We start from the raw sequence: 20933 nt of genomic DNA, 5'->3' as shown, positions 1-20933 counted from the left end.
TTTCCTTCTTCACTCAGGCTTGGGTTTGAGATTTTCAGAATCCCTGGGCGGTGGACATCGTGTCCCAGGGATACAAACTAGAGTTCAAGACCTTTCCTACCAGGGGCAGGTTTCTACTTTCAATATTATCTGTAGACTTGACAAAAAGAGAGGCGTTCTTACAGTGTGCTTGGGACCTCTCCGACCTGGGAGTGATTAGTTCCTGTTCCGATGCAGGACCTCTCCGACCTGGGAGTGATTATTTCCTGTTCCGATGGGTTTTATTCTAATCTGTTTGTGGTTCCCAAAAAGGAGGGAACCTTCAGACCAATTTTAGACCTCAAGAGTCTAAACAAATTTCTCAAAGTACCGTCCTTCAAGATAGAAACTATTTGTTCCATTCTTCGTTTGATCTAAGAGGGTCAATTTATGACAACCATGGATTTAAGACGCGTACCTGCATGTTCCCATCCACAGGGACCATTTCAAGTTTCTAAGGTTTGCATTTCTAGATAAACACTTCCAGTTTGTGGCTCTTCCATTCGGCCTTGCCACTGCTCCCAGAATTTTCTCAAAGGTTCTGGGATACCTATTGGCGGTGCTCCGTTTGCGGGGCATTGCAGTGGCGCCTTATTTGGACGACATTCTGGTCCAGGCGCCATCCTTTCATCAAGCAAGATCCCACACGGAAATGTTGTCTTTCCTACGATCTCACGGATGGAAGGTAAATTTGGAAAAGAGCTCCTTAGTTCCAAATACAAGGGTAATCTTCTTGGGAACCATAATAGATTCCTTATCAATGAAGATTTTTCTGACAGAAGTCAGAAAATCAAAGATTTTCGATTCTTGCCTAGTGCTTTAGTCCTCTCCTCGGCCATCAGTGGCTCAGTGCATGGAGGTAATCGGGCTGATGGTGGCGGCAATGGACATCATCCGTTCGCTCGTTTGCACCTCAGACCTCTGCAGTTAAACATGCACAGTCAGTGGAACGGAGATTATGCAGATTTGTCTCCACGAATACAGCTGGAGCAGGAGACAAGGGATTCTCTTCTTTGGTGGTTGTCTCAGGATCATCTCTCCCAGGGAACCTGCTTTCGCAGACCCTCTTGGGTGATTGTGACAGCCGACAGCCATAAATATTCTGGAGCTGAGAGCAATCTTCAATGCTCTTCTGGCCTGGCCCCAGTTAGCCTTGGCCCGGTTCATCAGGTTCCAGTCGGACAACATAAATTCAGTGGCTTACATCAACCATCAGGGAGGAACGCGGAGTTCCTTAGCCATGACAGAGGTAGCCAAGATAATTTGGTGGGTGGAGACCTACAATTGCTGTCTTTCGGCGATCCACATCCCAGGGGTGGACAACTGGGAGGCGGACTTTCTGAGCAGGCAGACCTTTCACCCGGGGGATTGTGAACTCCATCCGGAGGTGTTTTCCAGCCTGATTCTCAAATGGGGTCAGTCGGAATTGGATCTCATGGCATCTCGGCAGAATGCCAAGCTTCCGAGGTATGGGTCAAGGGACCTCAGACTGTACTGATAGACGCCCTGGCGGTACCTTGGACCTTCAGTCTTGCATACCTATTTCCTCCGTTCGCTCTTCTTCCTCGAGTCATTGCTCGAATCAAGCAGGAGAGGGCGTCAGTGATCCTCATTGCACCGGCGTGGCCTCGCAGGATTTGGTATGTCATCTCTTCCATCTTGGAGACTTCCGTTGAGGAAGGACCTTCTACTTGAAGGGCCCTTTCTTCATCCAAATCTAGTTTCTCTGAAGCTGACTGCTTGGAGATTGAACGCTTCAAACGAAGAATGGAACAAGCAGGGATTTTCAGAATCGGTCATAGAGACCATGATTCAGGCTCGTAAACCTGTGACTAGAAAGATTTACCACAAGATATTGCGTAAATATCTATATTGGTGTGAATCCAAGGAATTCTGTCCTTTCTCCAAGAAGGTTTGGAGAAGGGATTATCTGCAAGTTCCCTTAAGGGTCAAATACGCCTAGTCTATTTTGTTACATAAACGTCTGGCGGACATACCAGATGTGCAATCGTTTTGTCAGGTCTTGGTCACAATCAGACCTGTGTTCAAGCCAGTTACTTCTCCCTGGAGTCTTGATTTATTTCTTAAGGTTCTTCAAGGGGCTCCGTTTGAGCCTATGCATTCCTTAGTTATTAAGTTGTTATCTTGGAAAGTTTTGTTTCTTTTTGCTATTTCATCTGCTCGTAGAGTGCCAGAGCTCTCAGTATTACAGTATGAGTCTCCTTAACTTATTTTTCATTCGGATAAGTTGTTTTACGTACCAAATTAGGGTTTGTCCCTAAAGTAGTTTCTGCCTGGAACATTAATCAGGAGGTGGTTGTTGTTCCTTCCTTGTGTCCTAATCCTCCTTCTCAGAAGGAACGGCTTCTACACAATCTGGACGTGGTACGTGCTCTTAAATTCTATTTACAGGCGACTAAGGATTTTCGTCAATCTTCTGCTCTGTTTGTGGTATTCTCTGGAAAACGTAAGGGACAGAAAGCTATGGCTACTTCTCTTTCTTTGTGGTTAAAGAATATTATTCGATTTGCTTATGAAACTGCTGGATAGCAGCCTCCTGAGAGAGTTACGGCTCATTCTACAAGGGCTGTTTCCTTTTCCTGGACATTCAAAAATGAAGCTTCTGTGGAACAGATTTGCAAGGCTGCAACTTGGTCCTCTCTTCACACTTTTTCAAAATTATACAAGTTTGACACTTTTGCCTCGGCTGAGGCCGCTTTTGGGAGAAAGGTTCTTCAAGCAGTGGTGCCTTCCGTTTAGGTTCCCTGTCTTATCCCTCCCGTATCATCTGTGTACTCTAGCTTGGGTATTGATTCCCAATAGTAATTAGATGATCCGTGGATTCTTCGTGTCATTCGAAAGAAAACAAAATGTATGCTTACCTGATCAATGTATTTCTTTGTTGATACGATGAGTCCACGGCCCGCCCTGTTTTTTAGACAGGTTGTTGGTATGTTATAAACTTCAGACACCTCTACACCTTGTTGCTTCCTTTCTCTCCTTTACTTCGGTCGAATGACTGGGGTGGGACGGAAGGGAGTTGATATTTAACAGCTTTGCTGTGGTGCTCTTTGCCGCCTCCTGCTGGGCAAGAGTGATATTCAAGAGAAGGGGAGGCGGCAGGCACTACTTAACAGACCCACAAGCGTAAGTAGTAAAAAACAAAGTCTTTATTGAAGGCACTTAGCCATATTAAAAAGGCAGACTGACAGGCAGGGGAAACAGAACAACAAGGTCTTACGCGTTTCGCGCCCCCTAGTGGCGCTTACTCATAGCAAGAGTGATATTCCCAATAGTAATTGGATGATCCGTGGACTTGTGTCAAGAAATAAATAAATGTATCAGGTAAGCATAAATTTCGTTTTTTATTATTGTAAATTGCAATTTTACACCTAATGTCTTAGCTCTGTGTGATATGTTGATGTTTTATACATAAATTGCATTAATAATATGCCGACTATATTGAAAATGATACATTCTTCATTACCCTCCCAGAAACCAAGAAGAGTCGTGTAAGCAATAAGAAACTCAAGTCCTTGCATCAGGATGGTGTAGTGGAGAATGATAGCGTGTTTGTGCAGCTTCTCAAGGGTTCAGGAATAACGTTACGATCGGGAGAGCGGCAAAATGAAATTGGTATGGAAATAGGAAAATTTTGCTTTGTTTAAATTTTTGTTGTATTTGTTTTTTTCTGATAGTTCAGTATTCTCTTGAGCTTAAAGGGACAGTGTACGGTAAAATTGGTTTCCCTTTAATGTGTTTCCAGTGACTTGTTATACTAGCTGCATGGTATTAAATGTATTTGAAAATGCTCCTTTAGATTTATTTTTGTGCAGGAAATGAATGTTTTTGCTAATCTAAACCACAACACATTTCATTGCTTAGCCCTTATCACTTTCTATATACACACACACACACAGGCCTCCTTATCGTATCCCTTTATACACAGAACACAATACTTCAAAGAGAAAATGAACATTTTAGCACCTGTCTTCCCACTCTCCAATGGGAGTGTGATATATTCTGCTACCTTTTTGTTTACATAGTTTTCCTGTAGCTATTACTGTGGTATTGAAATTTTCAGTATATGCAAAGTTTTCAACAGGCGGCTATTTTAAAGGCACAGTCAACTAAAAAAAAAAATGTTTTGTTTAAAAAGATAGATAATACCTTTATTACCTTTTTCCCCATAAAGGGTATATAGTCACCATGGTTATATTAACCCTTTCATGACATAGGCAATTGTCCAAGTTCTGAACGTAAACAAAACCTAGAATTTCAGCTATATGTCTGTATTAACCATAATTTACCTCTTTCACATTAAAGGTACACTGAACCCATTTTTTTTCTTTCATGATTCAGAGCATGACATTTTAAGCAACTTTCTAATTTTCTTCGTTCTCTTGCTATCTTTATTTTAAAAGCAGGAATGTAAATCTTAGCAGCCAGCCCATTTTAGGTTCAGCACCATGGAAAGCGCTTGCTTATTGGAGGCTTACATTTACCAACCAATAGGCAAGCATAACCCAGGTTCTCAACCAAAAATGGGCCGGCTCCTATGCATCACATTCCTGCTTTTTAATTAAAGATAGCAAGAGAATGAAGAAAAATCAGAGTAAATTAGAAAGTTGCTTAAAATTGCATGCTCTATATGAATCATAAAAGAAAAAATATGGGTTAAGTGTCCCTTTAAGTGCAGCCACACTAATTATATTGTTTTTTTGTTTGTTTTTTATAGTTTTACAAATAAACAAAAAGAACGTATCTTCACAGGTATTGAATGTCTAGAATAAGGTTTACAAATTTTCAATTGTACAATCATTGCAGTTAGTTATAAGTACATTCTCTCTTAAAATCTCCATAATCCTGTTAAATTAGTTATCTTTCTGATATTTAATGCAAGGAAAACAAACAGCACATGTACAACAATTTTTGATTTTTTTTTTTTTATACAACCCTCTTATAGGTTTTTAAAGAAAAGGTTATTGCCAGCGACCAAAAAATTTATTGAGCGCTTGAGGGGGCTCTGTCAATCTTATCCTGCCTTCTGGTGTTACTGTTTACAGCTTCAGAGTACATTATCCAAGGTTCCCAAATCTGTAAAAAGCTGTCTTTCTGGTCTAGCAAGTCTGCTGATAGGCTAGAAATTTGGAATATGTGTTCAATCTTATGTATAATGAGTGTGAAAGTTGGGATATGGTCCTTCCAATGTCTGGTGGCTGTACAAATAATCATGGTTAGCTTATTCTCATTTGGTGACAGGCCAGGTATGGATTGGTGAAGTAGGGCTTGTGCAGGGAGTATTTGTTTATCAAATATAGTACTTAATAAGGTTGAGGTCTGGGTTCAAATCTGTGAGACAACTGGAAATTCCCACCACATGTGTATGTAAGTGCCTCTCACTTAACATCCTCTAAAGCACGTTAGAATTATCTCTATCTCCTCTTCGTAATCGTGTCGGATGTAAGTACCATCTATAAGCAGTTTTTATATAATTTTCTCTTAAATTAGCGCTAAGGGAGAAGGAGCATCCTCTATTCTGTTAATCCATTCTGTTTGATCCCATGTGATATTTAGTTCAGTTTCCCACTTTAGCATAAAATGTTCTTTATTTTCTGTAGCTGGGATGTTGAAGATAGAATAAATCCTAACAATAGGGCTTTTGGGTCTATTTCTAGAAAGAAATAGCTTTTCGAAGCTAGTTGTAGTGTTAGGAGGTTTAGAATGTAATATTGCCTGTACCCTAGATTTAACCCCTTAATGACCAACGACGTGCAGGGTACGTCCTCCAAAAAAATGTCCTTAACGACCAAGGACGTACCCTGTACGTCGTTGGTCTTTGAAAGCAGTGGAAGCGATCCTGATCGCTTCCAGCTGCTTTCATGTTATTGCAGTGATGCCTCGATATAGAGGCATCCTGCAATAACTTTTTTAAGCAGTCCGATGCAGAGAGAGCCACTCTGTGGCCCTCTCTGCATTGGCTATTGGTGGCTATGATCGTTGGTGGGTGGGAGCGTGTCCAGTGAGGTGAGAAGGCAGCCATCAGTAGAGGAGGGGGGCGGGATCGCTTGTGGGTGCGCGTGCACGTGTGAAACTGCCTGGCCAAAAGTTAAAGTGGAAGAGGCACAAGGTGGTACTCAGTGGGGGAGAGAGGGTGGGAATAAAAAATATTAATGATCTGGGAGAGGGTGGGGGGGTTAGGTGTTAAGGGGGGTAAGCTACACTACAGAAAAACTTAAAATAAACATTTGATTTCGAACTGGGTACTGGCAGACAGCTGCCAGTACCCAATATGGTGCACAATAAGGCAGAGGAGGGGGGTAGAGAGCTGTTTGGGGAGGGGGGGGGATCAGGGAGGTTGGGACTAAGGGGGGGGGGTCCTACACAGCAGATTTTTTTTTTTTTTTTTAAACAAAACAAAAAAAAACTTTTATTTTAGTACTGGCAGACTTTCTGCCAGTACTTAAGATGGCGGGGACAATTGTGGGGTGGGGGAGGGAAGAGAGCTGTTTGGGAGGGATCAGGGGGTGTGATGTGTCAGGTGGGAGGCTGATCTCTACACTAAAGCTAAAATTAACCCTGCAAGCTCCCTATAAGCTACATAATTAACCCCTTCACTGCTAGCCATAATACACGTGTGATGCGCAGCAGCATTTAGCGGCCTTCTAATTACCAAAAAGCAACGCCAAAGTCATATATGTCTGCTATTTCTGAACAAAGGGGATCCTAGAGAAGCATTTACAACCATGTGTGCCATAATTGCACAAGCTGTTTGTAAATAATTTCAGTGAGAAACATAAAATTGTGAAAAATGTAGCGTTTTTTTTCAATTTGATCGCATGTTGCGGTGAAATGGTGGCATGAAATATACCAAAATGTGCCTAGATCAATACTTGGGGTTGTCTACTGCACTACACTAAAGCTAAAATGAACCCTACAAGCTCCCTACATGCTCCCTAATTAACCCCTTCACTGCTGGGCATAATACACGTGTGGTGCACAGTGGCATTTAGCGGCCTTCTAATTACCAAAAAGCAACGCCAAAGCCATATATGTCTGCTATTTCTGAACAAAGGGGATCCCAGAGAAGCATTTACAACCATTTATGCCATAATTGCACACATTGTTTGTAAATAATTTCAGTGAGAAACCTAAAGTTTGTGAAAAAATTTGTGAAAAAGTGAAGGATTTTTTTTATTTGATGGCATTTGGCGGTGAAATGGTGGCATGAAATATACCAAAATGGGCCTAGATCAATACTTTGGGATGTCTTCTAAAAAAAAATATACACATGTCAAGGGATATTCAGGGATTCCTGAAAGATATCAGTGTCCCAATGTAACTAGCGCTAATTTTGAAAAAAAGTGGTTTGGAAATAGCAAAGTGCTACTTGTATTTATGGCCCTATAACTTGCAAAAAAAAGCAAAGAACATGTAAAAATTGGGTATTTCTAAACTCAGGACAAAATGTAGAAACTATTTAGCATGGGAGTTTTTTGGTGGTTGTAGATGTGTAACAGATTTTGGGGATCAATGTTAGAAAAAGTGTGTTTTTACCATTTTTTCCCCTCATATTTTATAAAATTTTTTATAGTAAATTATAAGATATGATGAAAATAATGGTATCTTTAGAAAGTCCATTTAATGGCAAGAAAAACAATATATAATATGTGTGGGTACAGTAAATAAGTAAGAGGAAAATAACAGCTAAACTCAAATACCGCAAAAATGTAAAAATAGCCTTGGTCCCAAACGGACAGAAAATGGAAAAGTGCTGTGGTCATTAAGGGGTTAAGTTGTAAATAGTGGGACCATGTGTTAGTGTCAGAGGGGTCTAGTTCTGTATATTGGTTGAAGGATAAAACCTTATTGTTTACTAATACATCTGCTATTCTGTAAAGTCCTCTGTTAGCCCATTTATCACCAGAGTTGGAAGGGGGAGCTGCCAAGGAATCCAAAGGAGTTGCCCTAGAGTTTTGTGAAATTAAAGGGTATGTAGGAGTCAATCTATCCCAAAGGTATACTGTATGAACAATAATGGTGTATTGCTGCTACTGAAGAGGTCTCGCTATTTTGCTAGCCCATAGAATTTTATAAATGGGATCTGTTTGTATTAAATCAGATTCTAATTGTACCCATCTGATTCTGTCATGTATATTGTGCCATTAAGATGTTTGTGCCATTCTGGCTGCAAAATAGTAGGAGGTCAGGTGTGGAACACCCAATCCTCCACCCTTCTTGTGTTTTGTTAAAGTAGATCTGTTAATCCTCGGTCTTTTCCCTCCCCAAATGAAATTGTTGATTTATTTTTGTATTTGGTTTAACTTGGTCGTCGGGACTGACACTGGTAGTGATCAGAAACAATAGAGTAACTTAGGTAGTATGGTTATTTTGGTAACTACTATTCTACCATAAAAAGAAATATTTTCCCTGGTCCAGTTATTTAAAAGTTTTTTTTAATTTGTAGGAACATTGGTTTATAGTTGAGTGAGAGAATAGAGAGTTAATGTTATTCGAAAGGGTAATCCCTAAGTATCTGAGACCTTTGTGTGCCCAGGAGGATCCAAAATTAATCTCAATCATTTTTTGGGTGTTTGCGGGGAGGTGTATACTCAGGCCCTCACATTTATCATCATTTAGCTTATATCCTAATAGATTTCCAAATTTTTGTATCAGTTGGTATAATATGGGTAATGACAATAGAGGGTTTATTAAGGGATAAAATAACATCATCCGTGAATTTCGTATCTGGGCCGCAAGTGGTTCTGTGCACAAAGCAAAAAGTAATGGGGACAGGGGGCATCCCCCTGCCTTGTACCATTTCTGATTAAGATTTCTTTGGACTGGTAACCTGCAATTTTAGTTAAAGCCTTAGGTTCTGAGTATATTGTTTTTATTGATTTAAGAAATTTTCCCTTGATCCCAATTGTTTCCAACACAGTAAACAAGCAAGTCCAATTAACCCTATTGAATGCATTCTCTGCATCCAGTGAAAGGAGCAGAGAAGGCATCCTTTTTTGTCAGCAAAATTGATTAAAGGGACATAATACTCATATGCTAAATCACTTGAAACTGATGCAGTATAACTGTAAAAAGCTGACAGGAAAATATCACCTTAGCATCTCTATGTAAAAAAGGAAGATATTTTACCTCACAATCTCCTCAGCTCAGCAGAGTAAGTTCTGTGTAAAAAGTTACTCAGTTACTGCCCAGCTGCAGGTAAAAAAAAATTAAAATATGAAGAAATGAACTGCAGCCAATCAGCATCAACAGTGCTGAGGTCATAAACTCTTTTACTGTGATCTTATGAGATTTCACTTAACTCTCATGAGATTTCATAGTAAACTTCCTTTAAACTGAATAGGGAAATAACATGAGAGTGCACGAGGCTCAACCCCTTAGCTGTCCCGGACAGACATACTGATTTGCTGCTTAGAAGTCCTTTACAATGGGATGTGGCTACTGAGAAACTTTTGAGGTAAAATATCTTTCTTTTTTACATAGAGATGTTCAGGTGATATTTTCGTGTCAGTTTTTTACAGCTATGCTGCATCACTTTCAAGTGTTTCAACATTTGGGTATTATGGCCGTTTAAGTCGGTTGTTCTGCGTATATTGTCTGGGGCCTCCCTATAAGGGATGAAGCCCACTTGATCTGGGTGTACAAAGGCTGTCATAAAGGGGTTTAGTCTATCTGCTAGAATCTTTCCTTACTAACCCGTGTCACTAACTGTCTTTCTCACATCTCATCTTGGATGTCCTCTCACTACTTTAAGCTAAATCTCTCCAAAACTGAACTCCTTATTTTTCCTCCTCCTTCCAATGTCTCCACCCCCAAAATTTCTATAACTGTTGATAATTCCATCATTACCCCTACCCCGCACGCCCGATGTCTTGGGGTCACACTTGACTCAGATCTTTCCTTCACTCCTCACATTCAGTCCTTGGCTAAAGCCTGCCGCTTCCACCTTAAAAACATTGCTAAAATTAGACATTTCCTTACACAAGATACAACCAAGATTTTAATCCACTCTCTCATCCTTTCCCACCTCGACTACTGCAATTCCGTCCTCTCTGGTCTACGTAGCTGCCGCATAGCTCCTTTACTATCCATTATGAATGCCTCTGCAATGCTCATCTTCCTTACTCGTCGCTCTTCATCTGCTGCACCTCTCTGCCAATCCCTTCACTGGCTTCCTCTTGCCTCTAGGATTAAACATAAAATCCTCACCCTGACACATAAAGCTCTCAACTGCACTTCTCCCCCCTACATCTCAGAACTTGTCTCTAGATACTCTCCCTCCCGTCCCCTTCGATCAGCTCAGGATCTCCTCCTCTCCTCCTCTCTTGTTACTTCCTCACATTCACGTTTACAGGACTTCTCCAGACTGGCCCCCATCTTGTGGAATTCCCTGCCTCGCTCCATAAGACAATCCCCTAGTTTTAGCAGCTTCAAGCACTCCCTAAAAACTCTACTATTCAGGGATGCATACAACCAACACTAACCTTTCCTAACGCTATTGCTTTCCCCTTGAACCCCTTAGATTGTAAGCCTATGGGCCCAGCTGTTTACAGATCGATTCATAAGAGCCGGCTACAACAGTGAAACTCTCGGCAGGGCCCTCTACCCACTTGACCCCTACAAAAGCTATCCTGTACACTGACTATGTTTACAGCGCTGCGGAATCTGTTGGCGCTCTACAAATACCTGATAATAATAATAATAATCTTTGTAAATTTATATATTGTTTTTTTAGAGGACAGATAGGGCTTTCTTTTAGCATCAAATATTTATTTCTAAACTATAATTTTATATGAAAAAATTCTAAGTGTGAGAAATTAAGAAATGTTATGTTTGCCAAACTATTTTATTGTGAATATCATCATTCTGATATATATTACTGAAATAAATCACCCATACTTGTGTTCAGCGATGTCCCACAAGTATGATACCCCCCATATACAGGTTTTCTGAGATTTCTGAAATTTACAGGGCCCAACATAGGGCCTACCCATTTACATAGAAATTTGGCACATTCATTTTCTGAGCTTAAGTCGCCTTTCATACATTATAGCAGCCCAGGAATGAAAGTTACCATCATGGTATAACATTTACAAAAGTAGACACCCCAGGGTATTCCAAAAGGGCCATGTCACGTCTTTGTGGGAAGCCCCTTAGTCACAACACCTGGCCAAAAGTAGTGGTCTTTTTTTATTTTTTTTATTTTTGTATGCATTTTTAACACTGCACTTTGGCTGTTTCTATCATCATCCTTGTTTTGATGCTATAAAACACACATTTGTGTTTGGCAATGTCCTACGAGTACAACAGTACCCCCCATGTACAGGTTTTATGGGGTTTACAGAAGTTACAGGGCCAAATATGGGGTCTGTCCATTTACATGGAAATTTAGCACATTAATTTTCTGGGCCTGTGTTGCATTATCATTAAAATAGAGAAACCGCAGCAGCTGTTCATATCTATCCCTCTTCATAATTCCTGGATAAAAGAGGGGTAGCCAGGATGGGGTTCTGGCTCCAGTATGAACGTATACTGGGTTTCTTCACAATCCCCATTACTAATGTCAGGGCCTAAACCTTTTAAAGTGAAGGTCATGTTTGATGAATTAGTGCCTGTTTTTTAAAAAGCCTATTAAAACAAGGGCACTTTAATTCATCAAAATTGACATTTCACTCAGTTTTCTTCAAAAACTTACCTTTTAATCCTGACGGCCACTCCAGTGATTCCCTCGGCCGTCGAAAGCCTCTTTATACATAAAAAATGACGAGTCCGGCTTCCTCCAATCACAGTTTTCCCACCGGGGAATCATGGCCTGAGGCAACGCCGTAATTGGATAAAGCCTAATTCGTCATTTTGGACAGGCGGAAGAAGCGCTGCAGCGACTGTCAGGATTAAAAGGTACGTTTTTGAAGAAAACAAGTGAAATGTCAATTTTGATGAATTAAAGTGCCCTTGTTTTAATAGGATTATTAAAAACCGGGCACTAATTCATAGAAATATACCTTCATTTTAATCTCAGATATGTCAGTGGGGTGCCAGATATTTTTTCTGACATACTGAGATTGTGTGGATTTTCTGACAGATACTGGCTGGCATATAAATTTGTTTGAACCTGAATGGGAACTTATAAAACACGATTTCTCTTGTTAAGTGTATCCAGTCCACGGATCATCCATTACTTGTGGGATATTCTCCTTCCCAACAGGAAGTTGCAAGAGGATCACCCACAGCAGAGCTGCTATATAGCTCCTCCCCTCACTGCCATATCCAGTCATTCTCTTGCAACTCTCAACTAAGATGGAGGTCGTAAGAGGACTGTGGTGTTTTATACTTAGTTTATTTCTTCAATCAAAAGTTTGTTATTTTTAAATGGTACCAGAGTGTACTGTTTATCTCAGGCAGTATTTAGAAGAAGAATCTGCCTGCGTTTTCTATGATCTTAGCAGAAGTAACTAAGATGCTTTGCTGTTCTCACATATTCTGAGGAGTGAGGTAACTTCAGAGGGGGAATAGCGTGCAGGTTTTCCTGCAATAAGGTATGTGCAGTTAAAATATTTTTGCTAGAAAATGCTGCTGATACTGAAGTAATGTAGGTAAAGCCTTAAATGCAATGATAGCGACTGGTATCAGGCTTATTAATAGAGATACATACTCTTATAAAAGTGTATTTTAAAACGTTTGCTGGCATGTTTAATCGTTTTTTACATATGTTTGGTGATAAAACTTATTGGGGCCTAGTTTTTTCCACATGGCAGGCTTGAATTTTGCCTAGAAACAGTCCCCTGAGGCTTCCCACTGTTGTAATATGAGTGGGAGGGGCCTATTTTAGCGTTTTTTTTGCACCGCAAAAATTACAGACACAGACATCCAGCTTCTTCCTGCATGATCCAGGACTTCTCTGAAGGGCTCAAAAGGCTTCAAAAGTCGTATTGAGGGAGGTAAAAAGCCGCAGTAGAGCTGTGGCAGTTGTTGTCATTTGTTATTCCGTTTTTGGTATTAAGGGGTTAATCATCCATTTGCAAGTGGGTGCAATGCTCTGCTAACTTATTACATACACTGTAAAAATTTCGTTAGTGTAACTGCATTTTTTCACTGTTATTTAAAAATTTGGGAAAATTTGTGTTTCTTAAAGGCGCAGTAACGTTTTTTATATTGCTTGTAAACTTGTTTTAAAGTGTTTTCCAAGCTTGCTAGTCTCATTGCTAGTCTGTTTAAACGTGTCTGACACAGAGGAACCTACTTGTTCATTATGTTTGAAAGCCATGGTGGAGCCCCATAGGAGAATGTGTACTAAATGTATTGATTTCACCTTAAACAGTAAAGATCAGTCTTTATCTATAAAAGAATTATCACCAGAGGGTTCTGTCGAGGGGGAAGTTATGCCGACTAACTCTCCCCACGTGTCAGACCCTTCGCCTCCCGCTCAGGGGACGCATGCTAATATGGCGCCAATTACATCAGGGACGCCCATAGCGATTACCTTGCAGGACATGGCTGCAATCATGAATAATACCCTGTCAGATGTATTATCTAGATTGCCTGAATTAAGAGGCAAGCGCGATAGCTCTGGGGTTAGGAGAGATACAGAGCGCGCAAATGCTGTTAGAGCCATGTCTGATACTGCGTCACAGTATGCAGAACATGATGACGGAGAGCTTCAGTCTGTGGGTGACATCTCTGACTCGGGGAAACCTGATTCAGAGATTTCTAATTTTAAATTTAAGCTTGAGAACCTCCGTGTATTGCTTGGGGAGGTATTAGCTGCTCTGAATGACTGTAACACAGTTGCAATTCCAGAGAAATTGTGTAGGCTGGATAGATACTATGCGGTGCCGGTGTGTACTGACGTTTTTCCTATACCTAAAAGGCTTACAGAAATTATTAGCAAGGAGTGGGATAGACCCGGTGTGCCCTTTTCCCCACCTCCTATATTTAGAAAAATGTTTCCAATAGACGCCACTACACGGGACTTATGGCAGACGGTCCCTAAGGTGGAGGGAGCAGTTTCTACTTTAGCAAAGCATACCACTATCCCGGTTGAGGACAGTTGTGCTTTTTCAGATCCAATGGATAATAAAATTGGAGGGTTACCTTAAGAAAACGTTTATTCAACAAGGTTTTATTTTACAGCCCCTTGCATGCATTGCGCCTGTCACTGCTGCGGCGGCATTCTGGTTTGAGGCCCTGGAAGAGGCTATCCAGACAGCTCCATTAAATGAAATTATTGACACGCTTAGAACGCTTAAGCTAGCTAACTCATTTGTTTCTGATGCCATTGTTCATTTGACTAAACTAACGGCTAAGAATTCCGGATTCGCCATCCAGACGCGTAGGGCGCTATGGCTTAAATCCTGGTCAGCTGACGTGACTTCAAAGTCTAAATTACTCAACAATCCTTTCAAGGGGCAGACCTTATTCGGGCCTGGCTTGAAGGAAATTATTGCTGACATTACTGGAGGCAAGGGTTATACCCTTCCTCAGGACAGGGCCAAATCAAAGGCCAAACAGTCTAATTTCCGTGCCTTTCGAAATTTCAAGGCAGGGGCAGCATCAACTTCCTCCGCTTCAAAACAAGAGGGAACTGTTGCTAATTCCAGACAGGCCTGGAAACCTAACCAGTCCTGGAACAAGGGCAAGCAGGCCAGAAAGCCTGCTGCTGCCCCCAAGACAGCAGGAAGGAACAGCCCCCTATCCGGAAACTGATCTAGTGGGGGGCAGACTTTCTCTCTTCGCCCAGGCGTGGGCAAGAGATGTTCAGGATCCCTGGGCGTTGGAGATCATATCTCAGGGGATATCTTCTGGACTTCAAAGCTTCTCCTCCACAAGGGAGATTTCATCTTTCAAGGTTATCAGCAAACCAGATAAAGAAAGAGGCATTCCGAAGCTGTGTGCAAGACCTCCTAGTAATGGGAGTGATCCATCCAGTTCCGCGGACGGAACAAGGACAGGGATTTTATTCAAATCTGTTTGTGGTTCCCAAGAAAGAGGGAACCTTCAGACCAATCTTGGATCTAAAGATCTTAAACAAATTCCTCAGAGTTCCATCATTCAAAATGGAAACTATTCGGACCATCCTACCCATGATCCATGAGGGTCAGTACATGACCACAGTGGACTTAAAGGATGCCTACCTTCACATACCGATTCACAAAGATCATCATCGGTTCCTAAGGTTTGCCTTTCTAGACAGGCATTACCAATTTGTAGCTCTTCCCTTCGGGTTGGCCACTGCCCCGAGAATTTTTACAAAGGTTCTGGGCTCACTTCTGGCGGTTCTAGGACCGCGGGGCATAGCGGTGGCTCCGTATCTAGACGACATCCTGATACAGGCGTCAAGCTTTCAAATTGCCAAGTCTCATACAGAGATAGTTCTGGCATTTCTGAGGTCGCATGGGTGGAAAGTGAATGTGGAAAAGAGTTCTCTATCACCACTCACAAAAGTCTCCTTCCTAGGGACTCATAGATTCTGTAGAGATTAAATTTTACCTGACGGAGTCCAGGTTATCAAAACTTCTAAATGCTTGCCGTGTCCTTCATTCCATTCCACGCCCGTCAGTGGCTCATTGCATGGAAGTAATCGGCTTAATGGTAGCGGCAATGGACATAGGGCCATTTGCGCGCCTGCATCTCAGACCGCTGCAATTATGCATGCTAAGTCAGTGGAATGGGGATTACTCAGATTTGTCCCCTCTACTAAATCTGGATCAAGAGACCAGAGATTCTCTTCTCTGGTGGCTTTCTCGGGTCCATCTGTCCAAGGGTATGACCTTTCGCATGCCAGATTGGACGATTGTAACAACAGATGCCAGCCTTCTAGGTTGGGGCGCAGTCTGGAACTCCCTGAAGGCTCAGGGATCGTGGACTCAGGAGGAGAAACTCCTCCCAATAAATATTCTGGAGTTAAGAGCAATATTCAATGCTCTTCAGGCTTGGCCTCAGTTAGCAACACTGAGGTTCATCAGATTTCAGTCGGACAACATCACGACTGTGGCTTACATCAACCATCAAGGGGGAACCTAGAGTTCCCTAGCGATGTTAGAAGTCTCAAAGATAATTCGCTGGGCAGAGTCTCACTCTTGCCACCTGTCAGCGATCCACATCCCAGGCGTAGAGAACTGGGAGGCGGATTTTCTAAGTCGTCAGACTTTTCATCCGGGGGAGTGGGAACTCCATCCGGAGGTGTTTGCTCAACTGGTCCATCGTTGGGGCAAACCAGAACTGGATCTCATGGCGTCTCGCCAGAACGCCAAGCTTCCTTGTTACGGATCCAGGTCCAGGAACCCGGGAGCAACGCTGATAGATGCTCTAGCAGCTCCTTGGTTCTTCAACCTGGCCTATGTGTTTCCACTGTTTCCTCTGCTCCCTCGACTGATTGCCAAAATCAAACAGGAGAGAGCATCGGTGATTCTGATAGCCCCTGCGTGGCCACGCAGGAACTGGTATGCAGACCTAGTGGACATGTCATCTCTTCCACCATGGACTCTGCCTCTGAGGCAGGACCTTCTAATACAAGGTCCTTTCAATCATCCAAATCTAATTTCTCTGAGACTGACTGCATGGAGATTGAACGCTTGATTCTATCAAGGCGTGGCTTCTCCGAGTCAGTCATTGATACCTTAATACAGGCACGGAAGCCTGTCACCAGGAAAATCTACCATAAGATAAGGCGTAAATATTTTTATTGGTGTGAATCCAAGAGTTACTCATGGAGTAAGGTTAGGATTCCTAGGATATTGTCCTTTCTCCAAGAGGGTTTGGACAAAGGCTTATCAGCTAGTTCTTTAAAAGGACAGATCTCTGCTCTGTCTATTCTTTTGCACAAGCGTCTGGCAGAAGTTCCAGACATCCAGGCATTTTGTCAGGCTTTGGTTAGGATTAAGCCTGTGTTTAAAACTGTTGCTCCCCCGTGGAGCTTAAACTTGGTTCTTAAAGTTCTTCAGGGAGTTCCGTTTGAACCCCTTCATTCCATTGATATTAAACTTTTATCTTGGAAAGTTCTGTTTTTGATGGCTATTTCCTCGGCTCGAAGAGTCTCCGAGTTATCTGCCTTACATTGTGATTCTCCTTATCTGATTTTTCATTCAGACAAGGTAGTTCTGCGTACCAAACCTGGGTTTTTACCTAAGGTGGTTTCTAACAGGAATATCAATCAAGAGATTGTTGTTCCATCATTGTGTCCTAATCCTTCTTCAAAGAAGGAACGTCTTTTGCATAATCTAGTCCGTGCCTTGAAGTTTACTTACAGGCTACTAAAGATTTTCGTCAAACATCTGCCCTGTTTGTCGTTTACTCTGGACAGAGGAGAGGTCAAAAAGCTTCGGCAACCTCTCTCTCCTTTTGGCTTCGGAGCATAATACGCTTAGCCTATGAGACTGCTGGACAGCAGCCCCCTGAAAGGATTACAGCTCATTCTACTAGAGCTGTGGCTTCCACCTGGGCCTTTAAAAATGAGGGCTCTGTTGAACAGATTTGCAAGGCTGCGACTTGGTCTTCGCTTCACACCTTTTCAAAATTTTACAAATTTGACACTTGCTTCTTCTGAGGCTGTTTTTGGGAGAAAGGTTCTACAGGCAGTGGTTCCTTCCGTTTAAGTTCCTGTCTTGTCCCTCCCATCATCCGTGTACTTTAGCTTTGGTATTGGTATCCCACAAGTAATGGATGATCCGTGGACTGGATACACTTAACAAGAGAAAACATAATTTATGCTTACCTGATAAATGTATTTCTCTTGTAGTGTATCCAGTCCACGGCCCGCCCTGTCTTTTTAAGGCAGGTCTAAATTTTAATTAAACTACAGTCACCACTGCACCCTATGGTTTCTCCTTTCTCGTCTTGTTTCGGTCGAATGACTGGATATGGCAGTGAGGGGAGGAGCTATATAGCAGCTCTGCTGTGGGTGATCCTCTTGCAACTTCCTGTTGGGAAGGAGAATATCCCACATGTAATGGATGATCCGGGGACTGGATACACTACAAGATAAATAAATTTATCAGGTAAGCATAAATTATGTTTTTTCACAGTATGAATGGAAACGGTAGGCACCAATCTGATTGGTCGCCATGATATAAGTCTAGTACCTGATAGAGAACTGCCGCAGAGAACCGTTAGAAATTTTTCAACGCGGGTCTTTCAAAAATGGTGACCATTTTTGATCGACAACGACCAGATTTTTTCTGATTGGTCGCCACTTTCTTTTTCAAGATACGATGAGTCCACGGATTTCATCCTTGTGGGATATCGCCTCCTGGTCAGCAGGAGGAGGCAAAGAGCTCCACAGCAGAGCTGTGTAAATAGCTCCTCCCTTCCCTCCCAACCCAGTCATTCTCTTTGCCTGTGTTAGTGATAGGAAGAGGCAAAGTGAGGTGTTATTTATAGATTCTTCAATCAAGCGTTTATTATTTTAAAAAGTAGTGCTAATGAGTGCTGCTTTATCTGGGGTGTAGCCTAGACCAGATCAGTCTCTTCAGTAAAAAGAGAAGCATTTTGGTGACTTTAAAGCAATGGGAACTTGTGGGACATTATTCTCACTGCGCCTCCCATCTAATGTTGCTGCCCTACCCGGGAAAAAAAATCTGAGGGATATTTCTCAGTATTTTCCTTGTCATCCTCAGGTCCATGTGAGCAGTAGGACTTCACATGCCTGGGAGCTGCCTTTGATGTCGGCAGATTGTGAGGTAAGTGCCATTTTTTATTTCTGGGCATGGAAAGAAAAGGACTCAGAAGAAGCTGTCCACTCACATGGTAAATGGAAGCCCTTAGAGAAACATATGGGCTCTTTCCTCAGGAATGAGAGACAGCACATGTAACGTCCGTGTACTTTTATTATATAGTACCTAACGTTGGAGCTAAGGCTCTTTAGGAGAGACAGTATCGTTCTCCCGGCGGTTACATTAAACAGCATGCCGCCCGGGAGATGACTGTGCTTGTATTTTCCCTAGGCGGGTACATTTGTACCGGATTTTGTCAGGGGCACTCTATCGCATCTCCCGGCGGTTACATAGGAAAGCATGCCGACCGGGAGATGACTGTACGTCTCTTTCTCTATAACTGGGGTAATTGAGCGTTTTATTTCACTGTTTATCAGTCAGCCCTAGGAACGTTTTTTTCTCTCTCTCACATCTCCCAACGGTTACCTAAGAAAGCATGCCGACCGGGAGATGTCTGTGCGTCTATTTCCCTATAACAGGGGTAGTTGAGCATTTTTATTTAACTGTGTTTATCAGTTGGTATTAGATAAGGTTTCTCTCTCTCTTACATCTCCCAGCGGTTACAGAAAACATGCCGACTGGGAGCTGACTGTGATGGTTACGTTTGTGCACGCCCATGAAGGGCGGTCCTGAGAGCCTCCATTCTCATTGCGCGCCCTTTTTATCTTCTGGGGGGTTCTTAAATGTCAATACCGCCCGTGAGATAACTGTTATGGCGAAGAGGTAACTGTTGATACATGGGCGGTCCTTGGGGACGCCATTTATATGGCGCGCTTATTTTCGTCTCCCGGCGGTTCAATATTTCTTCATGCCGACCGGGAGATATGTTCAGTCAACACACACGTGGGGAGTGTACTGCGCCCTGTTTCCTCCTCCTATGTGGATCATTAAAGGTTGGGTCCGCAGAGATAGTTTTATTCATTTTATAGGCTTCATTAAAGAGACACTAAGGACTGTAGGAAATGTTCTCCCTGTTGCGGTGAGGTTCCGGTTTAGGGAACATACTGCTTGGTGAGGTATATGAGTAGTTTCTTACTGAGAGGTTTTAATACCTTGCAGGTTATTTAACCAAAGTATGGGGGTCCTGTGGTCTAGTGGCCAGGTACACTGCCCCCCATCCCAAAGGTTGTGAGTTCGAACCTGGCTACAGCTACTTTTACTGTTTACTGCAGCTAATATAAAGGAATAATGTTATTTTCTTTTACATTTTAAAGAGACAGTAACATTTTCCTGTGTTAAAATTTTTAAATACTCCTTCTAAAGCTGTGGTTGTAAGGAGTCTGGGGACACAGGTCTATCCATACCGCAATATTCTTCATTTAGTGCCCATACTTATTATGAACCACAGGCAGTGCTCTGCGTTTCCTTGCACAGACTTGTTTTTGATATACATAGCTCTGTCTAGTTGCAGCAGTATTTATGTTGTTATGGATTGTTTCTGCACAACAGAAATAAAAAGTTCTTTTAAATTTAAAGGGACAGTAACATTTTTTTCTGTGTAAATTTTATTAAATGAATTGCGGCTGTTTTGTTTGTTTTATCATTCTTTGTGACGTAGGATGGTACAAACCATCACAAGAATGAGTTACTTTCAGAATTAAAGAGACAGTAACGTCTTGTTCTGTGCATTATATTAAATGAATTTCAGCTGTTTTCTTTGTTAGTTCATCCTTTATGACGGAGGATGAAACAAACTCACTCAAGCATAGAGTTAATTTTCAGATTTACAGGAACAGTATCGTTTCCTATGTTAAAATTTGATAAGATTTTTTAAAATTTATTTTCTCTTTTTGAACCTCTTCCCACTTCGGCGATTGCTTTTTGGGAGTCTGTTGAAAAATGGCCACAAATTTCTCCTATAGTATTCCACTCGAAATTTTATGGCCCACATGCAGTGCCTTGCGTGTCCTTCGCATTCCACTCCGGGTTATGATGCATTCTATGTTTTTACATAAGGTTAAAACATTTAGGGAGGAATTGCCATTCTAACGGTTTCTCCATGTTACTGAGAATTTCAATTTCAGATGGAATTGGTGTCTTAGGCGTTCTCTATATTTACGAGATTGTTTCCCATAGCCGTCTCAGCTATGAGGCTGGATGACATTCCTTAGGGGGAAGGTGTAGTTTCCATCACTACGTGAACTTCTATACCCTTAGAGGATAGTCCTAATGGGCTAAATTTCGTTA

At 41.9% G+C, this 20933-nt stretch overlaps 1 protein-coding gene across 1 annotated transcript in view; it reads left to right on the top strand.

Moving 5' to 3' along the window:
- The window catches only part of FANCD2 (FA complementation group D2), a gene marked incomplete in the record, with an annotated part of 1113076 nt that overhangs the window by 12787 nt on the left and 1079356 nt on the right, over positions 1-20933 (top strand). The window contains 1 exon segment of the mRNA XM_053689418.1: positions 3514-3654. Coding sequence (XP_053545393.1) covers positions 3514-3654 — 141 coding nt within the window.

This window comes from Bombina bombina, chromosome 7 (assembly GCF_027579735.1).
Source record: "Bombina bombina isolate aBomBom1 chromosome 7, aBomBom1.pri, whole genome shotgun sequence".
NCBI lineage: Eukaryota > Metazoa > Chordata > Amphibia > Anura > Bombinatoridae > Bombina > Bombina bombina.
This window is presented reverse-complemented; position numbering and strand designations above follow the sequence as displayed.